The sequence below is a fragment of the Cyrtonyx montezumae genome, unplaced genomic scaffold (assembly GCF_038088225.1).
Source record: "Cyrtonyx montezumae isolate F1298 unplaced genomic scaffold, pur_monq_1.0 scaffold_13, whole genome shotgun sequence".
In the NCBI taxonomy this organism is placed as follows: domain Eukaryota; kingdom Metazoa; phylum Chordata; class Aves; order Galliformes; family Odontophoridae; genus Cyrtonyx; species Cyrtonyx montezumae.
The window spans coordinates 24,864,303-24,881,569 of record NW_027071859.1 but is presented as its reverse complement, the minus strand read 5'-3'; the positions used below and the strand labels follow the sequence as shown (position 1 = coordinate 24,881,569).

General features: G+C 35.0%; 1 protein-coding gene across 1 annotated transcript in view; it reads left to right on the top strand.

Moving 5' to 3' along the window:
* Positions 1-17,267, top strand: part of EYS (eyes shut homolog) — a 718,119-nt gene that overhangs the window by 520,294 nt on the left and 180,558 nt on the right. Inside the window, exon 36 of the mRNA XM_065730862.1 lies at positions 8,131-8,360. Coding sequence (XP_065586934.1) covers positions 8,131-8,360 — 230 coding nt within the window. The remainder of the gene's footprint in view (positions 1-8,130; positions 8,361-17,267) is intronic.

Sequence of the window (17,267 nt, the reverse complement as noted above, 5' to 3'; positions counted from 1 at the left end):
AGTGACATGTCAAAACATATATTTATTTTATATATATATAACATATATATTTTTTCTAATCTGCTGGGAGGAACCTGGAATGGAGAATGGAAGTATTTTTCCAATTTGTAAACAGTAATTGCAAAGAAATAAAAAAAATGCAAAAATCAACAGAAATATATAGTACTTGGGCATTTTAAGTGCAGCTTTTTTAAACGGTGGATAGGAGATGAAACTGGGAAAAGGTCTTCTGTGACAGCTAAATGTAGAACATAAAGTTGAAGTTCAGACAGATAAGATTTGCTTGAACTTCAGGAAGTTTGAGATTTGCACGTTGATCCATTCACTGCTCAGTTTTGCTTTCCTTTTTTTAATGTTTGGATGACAGAAAATCAAGCGGGTTTAAAAAAAAGAGGAAGGCTACGAAACAAGCAAAACAAAGTAAAGATTAGTGTGAAAAATTGACAGATTCAGTGCTCAATTTTGCATACAGGGCTTGATGCTATTCCAGGTTAAAAAAAAAGTACTGCATTTGGTACAGAAATTCAGTTATAGTAAATATTTGTCATGTCCTAAATGTAAAACATTTCTTTGGAAATATCATCTAAAGAAGCCTCATCTAGGGAAGATTCACTTCAATACCTTGTTTAGAAAGGTTTTTGGCATTACAGTTTCAACAACAGAACATATCTTGCTACAAACTGTCTGTCACATTAACTTACATGTTTATCTGCTGAAAAGCCTAGGGATTCTACATGCCTTAGAGCAAACAGTGCATCCCAGAGTTCGTTTTTATTTGTAAACAAAGCTTTCATAAACTTCACTGTCTGTTAATTATATTTTCACATTCTTCACTGCACAGTATATCAAAAAGTAGGATTCTCGTTGATAAGAGTTTGCACAATTAAATGAGATGCTGTGTGTGCGAAAACAGTTGCAAATGATGCTATACCAGCTGAGAATTTTTAAATGAGAAGCTGTAAGCACATCACTGAGATCTGCTGCCAAATGCCTGGTAGGAGGAAAAAAAAAAGCTGGGCTTGTAGCCTGAAACAAACCTTGAGAATAGAATTTTTTGAAGAGCTGTAACTGAATATAACTTATCTTTTCATGATTTATTAGGAAAACAGGCACTTAATTCTTCAAAAAAAAAAAAAAAAAAGCTGGAATAAGTGAGGAAATAAGATTCAGGTAGAAATTGCTGAACAAAAGCAATCGCTCTCTAGTACTCCAGTAATCTCTTGAATTGTTTTCTCACCTCAGTATGTTGAACAATTTAAGTGATTTCTCCAGGAAGGTAAGCATGCAGATCTACTGTTCTGCACATTCACAGAAATAAGGGAACTGTTATTTAATGTTTTATTTTTGACATGGTTGTGAACAGTGAAGTAAACAGTCTGTAAAAAGCTTTGTTCATTCTTGCCAAATTACATGCAAGGTATTAATTTTTTATTTCTGTTTAAGCTGACATTTCTCTCAAGTGCAGTTGCTTTCAGTTTCACAAGGTTTTGAAATTATATTCTGCCATGCGTGCTAATGCCTCTAAATTTTTTTTTTTTTGGCTCCAAAATCTAAAACATTTGCTTACGATAATATTCTATCACAGCCCAGCAAAAATTGAAGGTACACACATCTCCAAAAAGAAAATCTCAAATAAGAGCAGTTGCTTGCCTACACAAATTACTTTATTGACAAGTCAAAAATACAAACTTCCTTATCTCACTCATATCAGATAAGGCTAAATCCATTACTTCAGTAATAAAATGCTAAGTGCATAAATACTGGAAGATATTGGCAATGGAGATTTTATCATATCACTGGGGCTCCCATGCCACTGCATGTCGCATTGACGTGTTTCATAGAAAAATGTCAGTGTTTCTGCAGACATGGCTTCCATCAACTTGATAATGAATTACTTTGGGGACAAGTCTACTCCCTTTGCAGATCTGTGTTCAAAGCCCATTTTATGGCTACTGAAATCATTTCTTGTATTTCAATTTGTGTCCATTTCCCACATCTCCTTTCCCTGGTCACCACTAAGATGACTCTGGCTCTGTCATTTTCCTAAACCTTCTGTGCAAGGCTGTCATGTACTCATAGATGTTTTTCTTGCCTCAAGTTTTTCTTCTGGAATACTGGATTTGCTGAACAACTAGTACATCTATCTGATCTTGAAGACTTAGAATCTGTGATCTGATATCAGATACCTTTTTCATGTCACTTCATATTTAATAGTTAATTAGTAAATCAGCATATGATACCAGCCAGTGTAACATGCTTCATGTGAAATAATGAACATTTACACAGCTTTCCAGTAATTTTAGGTGTTTGAATTAAAAATGTTGTTTGCTGTTTACCTCATTTCAGGCAGTTTTGGAGAGCTGTAAGGTCTCTCCTGAGCCTCCTCTTTTCCAGACTGAACAGCTCCAGTTCCTTCAGCTGCTTCTCTTAAGGCCTGTGCTCCAGACCCCTTACCTGCTCTTCTGTGGATGTGCTCCAGGGCCTTGATGTCTCCCTTGTAGTCAGGGGCCAAAACTGAACCCAGAACTTGGTGTAGCCTCACCAGAGCTGAGTTCAAGAGGAAGGTCACTTCCTTAGTCCTGCTGGCAATGGTATTTCTGATACAAGCCAGGATGTATTTGGACACACTGCTGACTCGTGTTTAGCTGAACCAACACACCCAGGTGCATTTCTTCCACACAGTATTCCAGCCACTCTGCCCCAAGCGATGTGAAGTGTTGTGGGCAAAGTTCAGGACCGAGTACTTGGTCTTGTTGAACCGCAGCCCAGCTATCCAGCCTGTCCAGATCCCTGTGTAGGGCCTTGCTACCCTCAGGCAGATCAATGATTTTCCCCCCAAATTGGCATCACCTGCAAACTCAGAGTGCACACAATCAGGTCATCAATAAAGATATTAAACAGGACAGGCACCAATAAGGTCCCCTGAGGAGCACCACCCATGGGCAGTTGCCAGCTGGTTTTAACTCCATTCATCACCAGTCTTTGGCCTAGCCATGCAACCAGTTCTTTACCCAGCAAAGAGTGTATCTGTCCAGGCCACAGGCTGCTGGCTTCCCCAGGAGAATGCACTAGGAGAACGCCTACTGGAAGTGTGTCATGATTGGTGATATAACAGGTAGCAAATTAAAATAAGTAACAGGCAGCTTAATACGATGGATGCTTTGTTTCAAGTTAAAACCCTTCAAGAGTTTGAGATCCTAGAGTCAAGAGTCTGGCAAAAATGGGGAATTTGCATACAGTATTATCCCAGCGTAAAAAATCACTTATTCAGGCCTTTAAAAATTACAAGTGCTCCTGGTTTTCTGATTTTTAGACTGTTTCATTAGAGAAATAAGCACAATTCTCACATTTCACAATTTGGAAGAAGTTACAATTGTTTCTGAAATAGCCCACTGCCGTAGTGCGCATAGAACAAAAACATTAGGGCTTTGTTTCTTTGCTTCGATTATTTATTCAGGAATACAGGGATATTAATTCCAAGAAATGACAATATTGCTTGTGCTTAATCTGTTTTGTGAGTTCACCTGTTTTTTAGTCCACGTGTATGAATTATATTTTCCTCAAATTGTTGGTGTACATATGACCATCTCAAAGAAGTCCACTTGATGGGAAGGAAAGCTGAGAACTTAAAAGAAATTTTTTTTTTAACTTTTTCAGTCACAGAATCCTTAACTCTTTAGTTTCCACTCCTTTCTAAAAAGGGAGTCAGAGCATAACAGAGTAGGAGCAACAGCTGATTAGACTATGCGTGCTTGTGATTTAACAGCAGAGCAATAAACATGATCCCGAAGTACTGTATTCCTGCCATTCAGTGGATCATTGGTGGTGAGGAATTTGGAAAAAGAAAACAATTTTGAAATGCGCTATCATCTATATTTAGATATTCTGACAAACACTTTGAACTTACATGTACTCAGCTATGAAACACAAAGTTACAGACTGAAACTCAGCTGTTTGAGCTCATTTGAAGTTTATAAGTGATGTGTTGATGCTTGCAGACTGTTACAAGCTCTTCATGTGCAGCATTGACCTGAGAGGCAGCAACATGCTGGGAAATCAAAAGGGAAAAACAGAAAGTTGTAGCCTTGTTGTGTAGTATCTGTGAATCAAGTTTTGCCTGATTTATTTTTCATACACACTGTCAAAACCTTTAGCATCTCAATTACTAAATTACTCTAAACAATTCCTGATTCTTTATTCAAAGCAACGTTTTAGTTAAACAGTTGAGTCAAGGTCGTTGTTTATTCATAGCAGTTGGAATGGGTTGTGAGCTCAGCTGCAGATGTTTGTCCCATTGATGAGCGCAGGCAAACTCTGCTCTGCTTTTGAAATAAACAAACAAGCTGCAGGGTGCCTGGAAGCAGGGCTGGTGTAGAGGCAGTCAGACACCATCTAGAAATAAAACATCCAGAATAGCACTGTAAGGGCTGACGCTCTGAGAATAACTGGTGTATGAACCAGGGAGAAGTCAACCTGCCAAGAAGCTTTTCTTAATTTCTTCTCTGTGGATTAGATGGACAACCAAAAAATGAAGCTTGGCTGCATTAATTGTGCTCATAAAATTCATTTGAAATGCTCCTTTGGCTCTACTTTAGAGAGAAATAGTAGCTTCCATAGTTGGAAATCATTGCTTTTAGTGCAAGAAAGCACAGCTTGCAGATACCCCTCTCATTCACAGTGCTTTACCCCTGACAGCATCTATGACCTGATTCAGAGAAGTAAATTTTGCAATGATCACCTATAGGTTTGTACATAATTAGAGAGGTATTCTTTCCCATAGCCAGCAGTAAGTATTTAGTTTGTGTGTGTGTTCTTATCCAGATTTTTTTTAGCTTTTATTGTGTTGTTGTTGTTGTTGCTGGGTTTTTTTTCTGAACAGAAATAGAAAAATCAACCCCAAATCCTAGTTACAGCTTCCAATTTTTTCTTTTTCTGATTCTTTATGTCGTCCACTGTTGGACTGGAGTTTCTCAAACAAAATAAATGTTTGGGGAGAAAGTGATTTAGTCAGTTTTTAATTCATTATTGTGATCTCAGCAGGTGAACAGCATTTTCGTTTTGCTGTGCTAGCCTTGTAAAAGCTAAGAGGCACATTAGTGTTCTCTCTATAGATTAGCCAACATTTAATTCACACTAGCTTTTTCCCTTATGAGAATAGAATAGGTGTAAACACAGATAGTTATGTGTTATAATTCTACTTGTAGAAATGGAAATATTGTAATTCTGTCAATTTAAATTATAATAAACAGTATGTCAGTTACTTTTCATAGATTTCTGAGCCTCTTATCAGCAGGTCTTCAGCCTCCAAAATCTTTTAAGAATTTACCTTCATCTTTATCGTTATCTACTATCTTTTTGGATGCTTTTCACTCATATATAGTGGTTGACTTTAACTCCTTTGAAACCTCTGTAATTTTATTTCTAACAGCCATAGTGTGCATGTTCTCGATATCACATATTTGATTATGTCACTCTTTATTCAAGCTATTTCTGAACACAATGTTTTTTGTGTTTTTTTTTTCCGATTATTCTCAGTGAGGAATTATCACTAAGCCTCCATCATACCTTATTCACTGATTTTTTTTGATATGGTATATAAAGAATGAAAAAGAGCAGAGACTTCTATACATTTTCCAAGCATATAATATAGAGACAGCATTTCTTAAAAAAAATGCATGATGATATAAAGGTATATTTAGATGCCTAAACAGAAGTTTATGGCCAAATGTCTTTGGATATGGCATTCACAGCATCTACGTAGGGTACTAAGAAGTATCAGAGCTGACTGTAGTTAGTGTAACCCAACATAGCTTTTTAACCTCTTTAAAATGTTTTTAAAGAAGTGTGATTGTTGTGTCTAAAACTTTTTTCTGGATATGCTTTAAACACATTGTTTGTGATTTGAAAATTTTCATTTTCAATCCATATTTTCAATGTTCCTATACCTATTTGTGTTATTGAAGTCCCAGTGTGCTTCTGAGTGATATGAGGTACTAACTCCACCATCCGTAAATTCCACAAGCTTAATAAACATCTAGAACCTTTCACACTGCTTGTGACTGACAAATGCTTCAGGTCAATGAAGAAGAGTTTTAATAAAAAGCAGTTCTGGTTCAGATGAATCACTGTGTCAAGTAAATGGAACTGAATAAACTTAGATGCTGTTTTACATCCTTCTGAAACAAGACTGATGAAAACATAAGATGGACAGTCATCAAGAGTATATGTTCAGAAAAAAAAATATCTTAGAAAGGATTCAGTCTCTTTTTATTTTTGGATAAAGAAAACCAAACTCATTTCAGATGATTTTGTCGTAAAGTCATTTTTCATTTCACCAATGTGTACTCTTTACAATTTATACATAGTTTTATTTATCATTTGTATGAACTCATGTCATTATTGTGTGATATTATATGGAATATTTACTTTTTGTAGGCAGGAAGTAAATTAAATAGTCAGACTTGATAAACAAAGATTCACCTGTCACTCTTACCTCTCGGTAAGCCACATTTTAACAGAAGTGAGAGGGAATAGCATAATAAACCATTATGTTTATTATTTTTAGAGTCATTTTTAGGGTACTTAAAGACATGTCCCAGCTTGTACAATATGATGAAGCAGAAGTTTTATCTTGTGCAAGTGTGGGTGAAAAGAAGAGGGTGAAGTGTGCAGCAAGGGGCAAACTATAATTTATTATTATTATCAATAGTAATAATATTTTTTGTTAAAAATATTTATGCCACCATTTTCATACACACAAAACCAAACCAAACTAAAAAAACAGTGAATTTTACTGTTAATGTAACACTCCCAGAAGTACTGAATGGATGTAAGTATATTATTTGTTCTTTTTTGGTCAGAATGTGACTATCATTTCAGCTCAGCTGTTTGCCTTTCTATAATACAACTATTTCTGCAACAGCTGAAAATTACTGATGAAGTAAGAAGGGTTAGCTATCATTTTAGCTTCCTTTTGCAATACTTGAAAATTATAAGTTCCTTTCTGGAAACAGCAGAACCTCCTGGACTTCATAAAATAAAATAAAAATTGCCTATCTCTTATGTAAAATTTTGTAATTTATTTTTTGATTGTGCAGGCGTATTAAGTAGCATATATTAAATAGCCATGAACATTCTTGTGACTTTTGATTCTTTTTGCTTTACCCTCATAATAATCACAGAACTGTAGGGGTTGGAAGGGACCTTTAGAGATCATCTAGTCCAACCCCATGCCAACGCAGGCTCCCTAGCCCAGGTTGCACAGGTAGGCGTCCAGGCGGGTCTTGAATATCTTCAGAGAAGGAGACTCCACCACCTCTCTGGGCAGCCTGTTCCAATGCTATGTCATATATAATTTATTCTGGTTAGTTAATCAGTAGCCTTAAATTTAAATTTGTAAACTACACGTTTGGCTCTCTGGACAGAAACAAAGAGCAGTAATAAACAAAGCTGATAATTAGGACAAACAAGTGGCATTGCTAACTCATTTCTAGCAAACTTGAGATAGGGAGTAATTAAATAGAAAGGAACATATTAAATGTCTGGCAGTTAATGTGAGAGCTCAAAAGCTGAGAGGAGAAAGGTAATGTCATCCTACACAAGAAAATTGATGGGGGAAAATGAAAAATATATTCTTATTGTTTTATTTTCCTCTCTGTCATGTATAGTCATTTATAACCAAATATAAAAGATGCTGTATTGTTGCACTGAGGCCCTTCTCTTCTTTATATATATGCTTAATCTACTTGCATGGAAGTCATATTTTTTAGAACGGCTTTACTGGATTTGGCAAATTCAAGCTGTAAAATATTTAGTAATACAAGTCTTTATTTACTTACCACTCCATTGCTGGCATGCACCAAAAAGGAATTATGAGAGCTTGTATGAACTGTGCTACATGTATGTGGATTATTTCTTGATCTTGCACATGGAAAAATATTGTCATTATCATTTTGCTAGATTTCAAGATGAGGACTTGATTTGGGAATTCCTAAGGTACTCACATTTTCTTAAATATAGTCTGAATTTCTAAAGAAAAGAAAGAAAAACTATTTTAAAATCAAGCTGAAATGTAGTGATAAAATCTGGTCTGCTATGTTTTGTTTTGATATTTTGTCCTTATTCTTTCAGTACTCCAGTACCTACACATCTGCCAACACCATTCCCTACGGTTTCTTCTGACATGCTGGCTATGCCTGAGCCTGTCACACCCTCTCTGAGTTCCCCTGAGTTGCTGTCTGCATGCCAGAAGGGACTGTGCCACAATGGAGGCACTTGTCATCCAATCTCCCTGCCTACTGGGGCCATTTCATTTGAGTGTGACTGCCCATTACACTTCACTGGACGGTTCTGCGAAAAAGGTAGCTGTGGCTCGTTCCTTCTACATTATTTGTGAAATGCATGTCTTATGTTCCTTTGAAACAAGAAAAGGAGGAGGAGTAATAGTAATGATGCTGCTCTACTTTCCATCTCAGTTGTTGTTGTTAACTCAGAAGTGGATTCATTCAGATATTTAGAATAAAGTGTTTTTGCAGTGTAAAGCAAGGGACAGCAGATCTGAGCACATTAGTAAGAGTAAGACGTAAGTTAATGGAAAAAAAAATGTGTTATTTGTGCATAACCTTATGGACAGCTTTAATGCATGGCATGCAACCTAATATTTCACACAGAGAAGAAAATTCATTTGTGAAAATAAGGAAAATATTTCTTCAAAAGATACATTTCTAGTTGCTACACATTATTCTTTTCTTGCCGCTGTAGATGAAAAACACTTTGCTGAAAAACACTCTAAAGTTCATTTACACTTCTGTTGTTTTTCTACTGATTATAATGCACAGATGAATCAAATGAACAGAATTAGAATTTAAATAAAATAGACTCTTTGAACATTTTTGTTTCCTTGGAGGGAAAACCAAAACAAACAAAAAAACCCTGGTCTAGCTACTAGGTTTTCTGTTTTGAAATCCTAATTATTTTGCATTACTACTTTTTCAGAAAGGTGTGGGTTTTTTTTTTTTTGTAGATTTTGTAACTGGCTACAGAAGCTGTTTTAAAGCATTTAAGTTGCAGTCGGTTATTAATGGTGGTGGATAATTCTCATAGTATTGCACATCGTCACTGTTGTACAGAAAAAGAATAAAACACCTCGATTGTGATTATGCCACTGTAACATCCTCCTAATGAACTTCCCAGGGTATATAATGCCAACTGCTTGAGTTAAAAATGCCCTTTCCAAACTGCTAGTGTATCTGAGCTAATATCACCTTGCATTACTGTGTGAAAGTGGGTCATTATTCTCACTATATGAGAAAACAATCAATGACAGTCAGCTCAAAAAAATAATTGCAGTGTGTTGCTGTAGGTATCAGAGAATATTACACTTTTCAGACTTTCCCAAGTCTATAATGCAGTAAATCATATTCCTTCAGCTTTATTGGTGTTAAAATTGAATTCTGTTAATATCTTCTACATAGTTTGCACTTGCTTTCAGTGACTGTACAAACTGCACCACAGACAGTGGAACAGAAAAAGCAGGTTTCCTTCAAAGATAACAGATTTATTTTCCAGTTAGTGTGTGTTTCATTGAAGAATTTTCAATATTCCCATAAAACATTTTGTCTATATACATACATTTATTGTACTAGAATTACTTCTCTGTTCCAAAGAATGCAGTAGATGTCCTCTGTATCAGCTATAAGTTGTTGTATTTTTTATGGGAGCAGTATTTTGCTTTTCCAGAGAGTTATACTAGATGTAGGCAATGTTAATTTAAACAGGAGTTTGGTATTCATCCTGTGGTACTAGCCCAAACCAGAGCATGTGCACAAGCACTGCACTGGGTGATTCCATTTCTGGATTCCACTCATATCTGACTGGTGCATATTCTGATCTAGCTCTACTTTCTTTGCAAATGATCTGTCAGTCCCAGGGAATCTTCTACTCTTTGGTGTTTTCAGTGGAAAAGAATGTAATCTGGGTCTGAATAATACCATTATTGAAAGAGCACTTACCTCATGGAGCCACAGACGTTGATCGAACTATCTTCCAAACCATTGACTGAAACAACTATTTTTATGCTGCTCATACAAAAATGTGTCATCCTAAGCCATTTCCACCTTTGAAGCTTAACCAGGACAGGCCTGCTGAGTTCCTACAATGGGATGAACTGACAGTCTTTCAACTACATTTCCGGAGAATTTACCTATTTATCTTGTCTATGTAAAGGAAGTAGTTATCTTCTCTGGCTACCTTTTCTATAACTTTTTTTCAAAAATCAAATGTGCAAATATACCTGAATTAAAACCACCTCATGAGCAAATTTAAAGCAGGAGACTACTACAGTAAGACAGTGTTGTAACTAGAGCTATGAAGATTAGGACTGAAACATCCTACTTTAGACACAATGGTAACTGTTCCATTTGGTAAAACCTGAATATTAAAAAAAAAAAAAAAAGAATGAAACAGGTAGCTCCGTTAGAGAGTATAACATCAGATGTATAACCATATCATCCTTTTAATGGCTGAGTGTCTCATTTCCATGAGATTTCTCTTTGTCTTTCCTTGGAAGAGGAGCCATTTGCTTTGCAGAACTTCGTACGCATGCTTGATGAAGAGATTTTTAACAGTGATCCATTTTTCTGCATAGGATGTGTTCTAACAGTTCTGGCCCTGAAAGAACATTTCTTTCTTCCCATTGTATGAAGGAGACGAATTAAGGAGTTCTTCTTTTCACAGATCTCTGCTTTTACAATGCACAACCTCACCTTCAATAGCTCTCTGCTTCACGCTTAGCCCTGCTGGGTCACCAGGGCTGCTGTGTGTGACAGGCTTAGTGGCAGCTCCCTGGGCAGCTGCAACCTATGTGCTTCCACACTGTATGGTGATATAGATCAGGATCAGATTTGATGAATTCTATATTTAGCAACTGAAAAGTAACTGTAGCACAAAGTGATTTTATTCAGTCATAAGGTTTCTACAAGACTGATAATTTAGTGTAATGAGATGAGAAACTGCCCAACTGAACTATCATTGTAATGTTTTGACATTCAGGGAACAATTCTTTAGAAAATATGGGAAGAACTCATAATTAAAGAACATGATTGTATCCAGTGATTGTTCTTTATTTATTTCTTGTAGATCAGGGAGAAACAGTAGTCTCTGAGTAAAGCTATGCTGAGATTACTGGAAGAAAACAAACAGTCATGAATACAATCCAATCAAGGAAACTGTGTTTTGAACCTGTAAGAATAGGTGTACCTAACTGTTTTAGTCATGCTATGATCTGTGCCTTTATGTTTCATACACTATTCCACTTTGTCTAGCTTGTATCTAACACTGACTAAATTCAGAAGGAAGATAAATTCTCAGCTGACATAATAACAGTCAACAAGACACACTACAGGGCCCTGTGCACAAGACCTTTTATAGTTATCTTGTCCTCATTCAAATGCATGCATCTGTTTATTTTATATCTGGTTATATCTGGTTTAAGGTGCATCACTTCAGTTTTCAGTGGAAAACATGTATTTCTGATAGCATACAAGATCATCATCTATAGTGAAAGCAAGTGAATGTCATTATCTAAGTTAAGTGGTTCAGTTTGGTAGTGTTAGGTTATATGAAATAGTTCCTTCTCCTATTAGATTGCTCCTTAACCAGTAAACTACAGCAAACTGTTCTGCCCTCATGAGAAATACTGAGGTCAGAAGCATCATTATGGATGTACTAGGGCCAACCAGGTTTCTAGTAGGGCTTTTTTATTCTAAACAATCTGATATCTCTGAAATCTGTGATACCATTAAATGATGTTTTTAAAAAGTAGAAATCTATTTTTGTAAGGAATGTATTACCTTTATTTTTTATTATTATTTTTAATACAACTTTCTAAAGTCTCCTGAAAATGAGAAGGTGCTATAAGCTTTGTCTTATAAGTTCTAACTTTCAATTTAATGTAGAATATTTCCTGCCAGTTTAAATTATCTTTATTAGTAAACTGTGTACTAGGTCATGCAACCAAAGAGAACAACTGTATAAATGGGAAAACTCAAATAGGTTAAACCAATTAACCAATAGGTTAACCCAAAATGTAGTGATTAAATAGTGTACTTTTATCTACACTTTTCCTTTCTAGGTGAATATGCTTTGATTTTAATATAAAATGTGTTAATTCTTTCCTCTATTTAACAGTTCATTATTAGCTAAGTTCTTTTATCTGCTTCATTGTGATTTCCCTACACACAAGTGGAAAAAGTAGAATGTTTCTTTTCTAGCATGAAGGCAGATGGTTGTTTATTATGTAAAGTTCACAGTGATAGGTTTAGAATATCACTGTCTTTCATGTACAAAGAAAGTATGTCTCTGACTGTTAATTATAAGATTAACATTTTTAATGTCTCTAAATATTTCACTATTCTATAAAAGTTTTATAAATTGTTCAATCAAAGAATATTTAAATGCCATGTGTTAAAAACAGGAAATCATCTGTTAAATTTGATATTTTGCCTGTGTATATGCTGTACATTACTTAAAGGTCAGCTCTTTTGACAAAGCTGCAAAACCAGGAGTAAAGTGGGAGGCTGTTACAGGCATTTATCTTCTACCTGTCCCACCTGGAGATCTTGCTGCATTTGGTCTCTGATACACATTTTCTGAATACTTGATTTATTTAATAATATTGGTAGTATCACCTTAAACATTAAATAGTCATTATAATAGCAGCTTTTTTCCAGAATTTTCTCATAACTTAACATTTCTGACTCACATCGCTAAGTAATATCATTCATGTCAGAATATTTTTTTTCTTTATTTGTTTTTTGAAAATAAATATAGTTGGTCCACAAGATAATTATTTCAGATATATTTGAAAAAATATATATATTTTGTGAATCTCACAACTCTGCTATGTCGTGAGTCTATTTATGTCCTCAATAATGTTTTATACTGTGTATAACAAGTCTATAATGACTTGACACATCAAAAAGAAGAGAAAGTGGAAATCATATGCAGAAGCATATGAGGATGGGCAGCTTTTCCCATTAGATTTATTTAATTTAATGAAATTTAAAAAACACATTAGTTTAACTAGATGATAGAGGAATCAAAGGATTCTCAGGGCAGAACAACTTCCAGATGTTCACGTGGGAAAGGAAGTATAGCAGGAAGCCATATCTACCTTTCCATGTGTTGGCCTTTTGACTGTCTTACAACTTTTATAAATGTTGATCTTGTTTACTTTGCTTTCCTCAAGCTAAGTCTGACTCTTCTATCACCAGGTTTATCGTATTATCCACTTCAGAACATCCACCAGCTTCAGCTCTACCTTGCTAATCTGTTTCCTCTTGAGAACAAACACTCGGAGAGCTGTGGTTTTCAGTAGTTCACTTTAACAAGTAAATATGATGTGGATATATTTAATTTTTAAATTACTGAAATGGTGAAGCAAAATAATAGAAGAAAAAAATGAAGCTATAAATGGTAAAAGAAAAATTAAAGATAATATGTCACCTCAGAAGATAATGACTACCTATATCTTTCGTCTCTAAAATGCCAGTAGAGTTGGTACGTGTTTATCATAAAAATATACATACAGCTTACCAAATTCCAGGATTCTTTTAACACAGATATTTTCACAGCTATTTTTAACAAATTATGTTACACACAAATGTGCATGGTTACTTCTTCCCAGTGAGGGTGATAGAGCACTGGCACAGCTGCACAGAGAGGTGGTGGAGTCTCCTCTGGAGATGTTCCAGACCCGCCTGGATGCCTACCTGTGCAACCTGGGCTAGGGAGCTGCTTTGGCAGGGGGTTGGACTCAATGAACTCTAGAGGTCCCTTCTAACACCTACAGTTCTGTAATCAATTTTCGTTTTTGTGTAGTACTAGATATGAAGAACTTACTACATTTAAAGTGACAGAAATTATTTAACAGTATTGTCCAAGAAAAAAAAAAATCACCTGTACTTTCAATATTTAATTATTTTGTTCTACAGCTATCTAATTTATTTTTAGAAAAGTTTCTACATTTTGTTTCTTAAGTTGTATGATTTGGGGGAAGTTGTGTCTATATATTTTTTTGTAAACAGATATTTTTATTGTTTGAAATAATATTTTATTTTCTGATCACCCTTTTAACCTTTAAGTAAATAATTTTTATGTTTAAAAAACATATATTATCATATATGTTACAATATGATGATAAGCAAAGACTTTTAGAAACTAATCTATTCCTGGATGAATATGGAGATGACCATGGAAGTCTGAGATCAGTATTTCTGCTATGTAACCACTGGTATGTAAACTAATCACTCAGACTGTAACTTCTTGGCACATTCAGTCTTTTATTTGTGTTTTGCAGAAGCAATTTTCAAAGCAAATAACTCTGGTTGTTGAAATGAGAGGGCCCTTGGTTCTGGAGGGCAAATGATCGTTTTAGTCCAGCATTGATTTTCCAAACTAGTGGACCAGCAGATTATATACTGTATTTGTAGTTCTACATATTAGCTTGAAGATTCTGACTGAATGTTGTTAATACTCGCAGTGTGGTCTTGTCTTCCAATTATTTCTACCCACTTCTTCCTGGAAATAGCTCTTTTCTGAGAACCATATGTGATTGACTTGGCTGCCAGTGCTGGTGTTTGCCCATTATAAAAGAAGTTTTCAAGTATAGCGTAGATAGAAGAAAGAGACTCTTTTTTAGTGTTATTAGAACCTGATCTGTTTCATTTTGCAGTTGTATGTGGAGGCACAATGCAAAATCACTGATGTGAAACTATAATTCCTAATTAGCATGGGTAGAATGAATGAGCCTGCCCCAGGTTCAGTGCTGGAATATGCAAAGGGCTCTTCGCCCGGGACTTCAGCAAAAGACAGAAGGAAAACAGTTGTGCTGTTAGACTGTAGTTTCAGTGGACTGCATCTTCTTTGTCCTGAATTTAAAAATATGCATGTTTCAGGTAGTTTTGCACCCACAAAAAGAGAAGAGAGGAAAATAAACAAATCAGACATTAGCTATCTATGATACTGTCCAGTGCAAGGTATGTTACCCAGCATCATGTGTTTGAGACTCTGTTTACCTCTATGAAAATTTGCAAGGTATAACATAACCTTCACTTGATTTCATATAATTTGACCAGCAGAGTTACCAATGACACAAAGCATGGCCACATATGTATTTATATGCATAGATGTGTACACAACTTGAGTTAAAGAGCCACTTTACATGATAGTAAAAAAGAATAAATATTTGACTTGCTGATAGGAGACTGCAAATTTTTTGAGCTTTCATTATGTTTTCAAAGAAGCAGAAAAAAATAACAATACTGTGGCAATTCCTTTCTACATTTTAAAGTGTTAAATATTTGTGCTTGTTCTCTAAACTGCTTTTTAAACTGGTGATCTCCAAACGATTATGCACATTTGAGAAACCTGAATAAAAATAGGCAGTTTTGACATTGATCTAGAAGTGTCTTTTCAATGAAGAGTCAAAATGTTGTGTTAGCATAAGCAGAATATAGAAGTCATAGTAAAAAAAAATTCTGAAAAAAGTAAAATAAAGAATGTTATGCTATAATTATCATTTATATTTGGGAATATATTGATATGCCTGAAGCAGAATGAAATTTCCAGCTAAACTGTAACAAAAAAAAAAAAAAAACTAGACATCTTTCCATTGATATAGTTTCTTTGCAACTTTTTATCTTAGTTATTAAATTTGTAACTTCTTTTTTATCAAGCAAGTAAAACAAACCACCTTGAAAATATACCTATTTTAATAACGTTCGCATTTATTCAGACATACTAATAAATTTCCCTATCCATGATAGTATTTTTGGATCACATCTAATATAAAGTTTAGATTCACTTAGAACAACTGTTGATCCGTAGCTGGGAAATGACTCAGATATTTCATCCCCTGAGGGATCCATTTGAGGACAGTCAGATAAATGTGATCACAATATGTGTTTGAAAATAGGGTTTCACCTTTCTTTCTTTCTTTACTTTTTTTTTTTGGTATTATGGTTTTATATTAACTCCTGGCTGCAGATGAAGTTTGTGTCTGTCAGTATTTTCACTTGCATGTTTTCAAAAGATTCATTCTTTATTCTCCACCAAACATTTCTATCATTATTTAGGCTGTATATCTTCACCACATCTTATTTCTGTGCTCACTTTCTTCTGAAATAACTTGACCAACAGAAAAAATGTAACCAGGTAGGATATATTTTTCCCTCCTGAAGTTCCGATGAATCTTTTTCTCTATTGTTACCTTTCATGTTCTTCCTATGACCTTCAAAGTTTTGACAGATCCTGCTAACACCATCATGCACAGAGTTTGTTTGGTTTTGAAAATACGTTAAGAGAGAAAGAAATCCAGTCTCATATTAGCAGCAAAATCACCTGGACTTAGCAGGTGGACTTCCTTTTCAGTTCATAAAATTCTGCAGAATATCTCCAGTGCAGTGTCATTTTATCACTTACTACATGTCAGGTTTGTATTTGCTATGGGTTAATTTGCTTAAGCATTTTTGAAATTGGAGAAGATCAAGACTTTGAGGAAAAAGTAGCTGGGTTCATAAATGGTAAAGCAATTTTGAGCTATAATCCCTTCTTCTGCCCTTCTGAACTGCTGGTAGAAATTTACCACCTCAGAAACAAGTGTCAGTGTAACTGAGCTTTAATATAATTAAATATTATATTTTCAAATAACTTAGGGATCATGTACCAGATCCACTGGAGTGTGTCAGCTTTACGTATATTTAAATTTAAGAACATGAGAAATATGTGTGATCTGTGTGCTTCGTGTTGAAGACTCTGGCATTCTGCTACTTCAGATCCTGAACTGGAATCTACCCTATTCCTAGTTGGATCAGTGATACAGCTTCTCAGTTAAAAACAACTTACATCTCAAATACTTCCAGAACACTTTGTCAAACTGCAAACGATTGTGGCAAGGTAAGGAAGAAGGTTTTTTAGACAGGGTAAAAATTAATCAAAAGATCAACCACTTATAACAAGTGCCATCAGAGATGCTGTAAACCTATTAACCATTGCAACTGTCACTTGCCCCCAGCTTGAGATCTTCATAACACCTATAGGGTCTACTACTATAGGGTATACTGCAGAGTATTAATTACTTAGAAAAATGACTGTAAAAACAGTTAAAAATAGTAGTAGAAATATTCTAAAGAGACATGAGTTTGCTAGCATGTTCTCCATTTTTCATTCACAGTTCATAAGCTATTTAAAATAGTTGCTTTTAGATATTG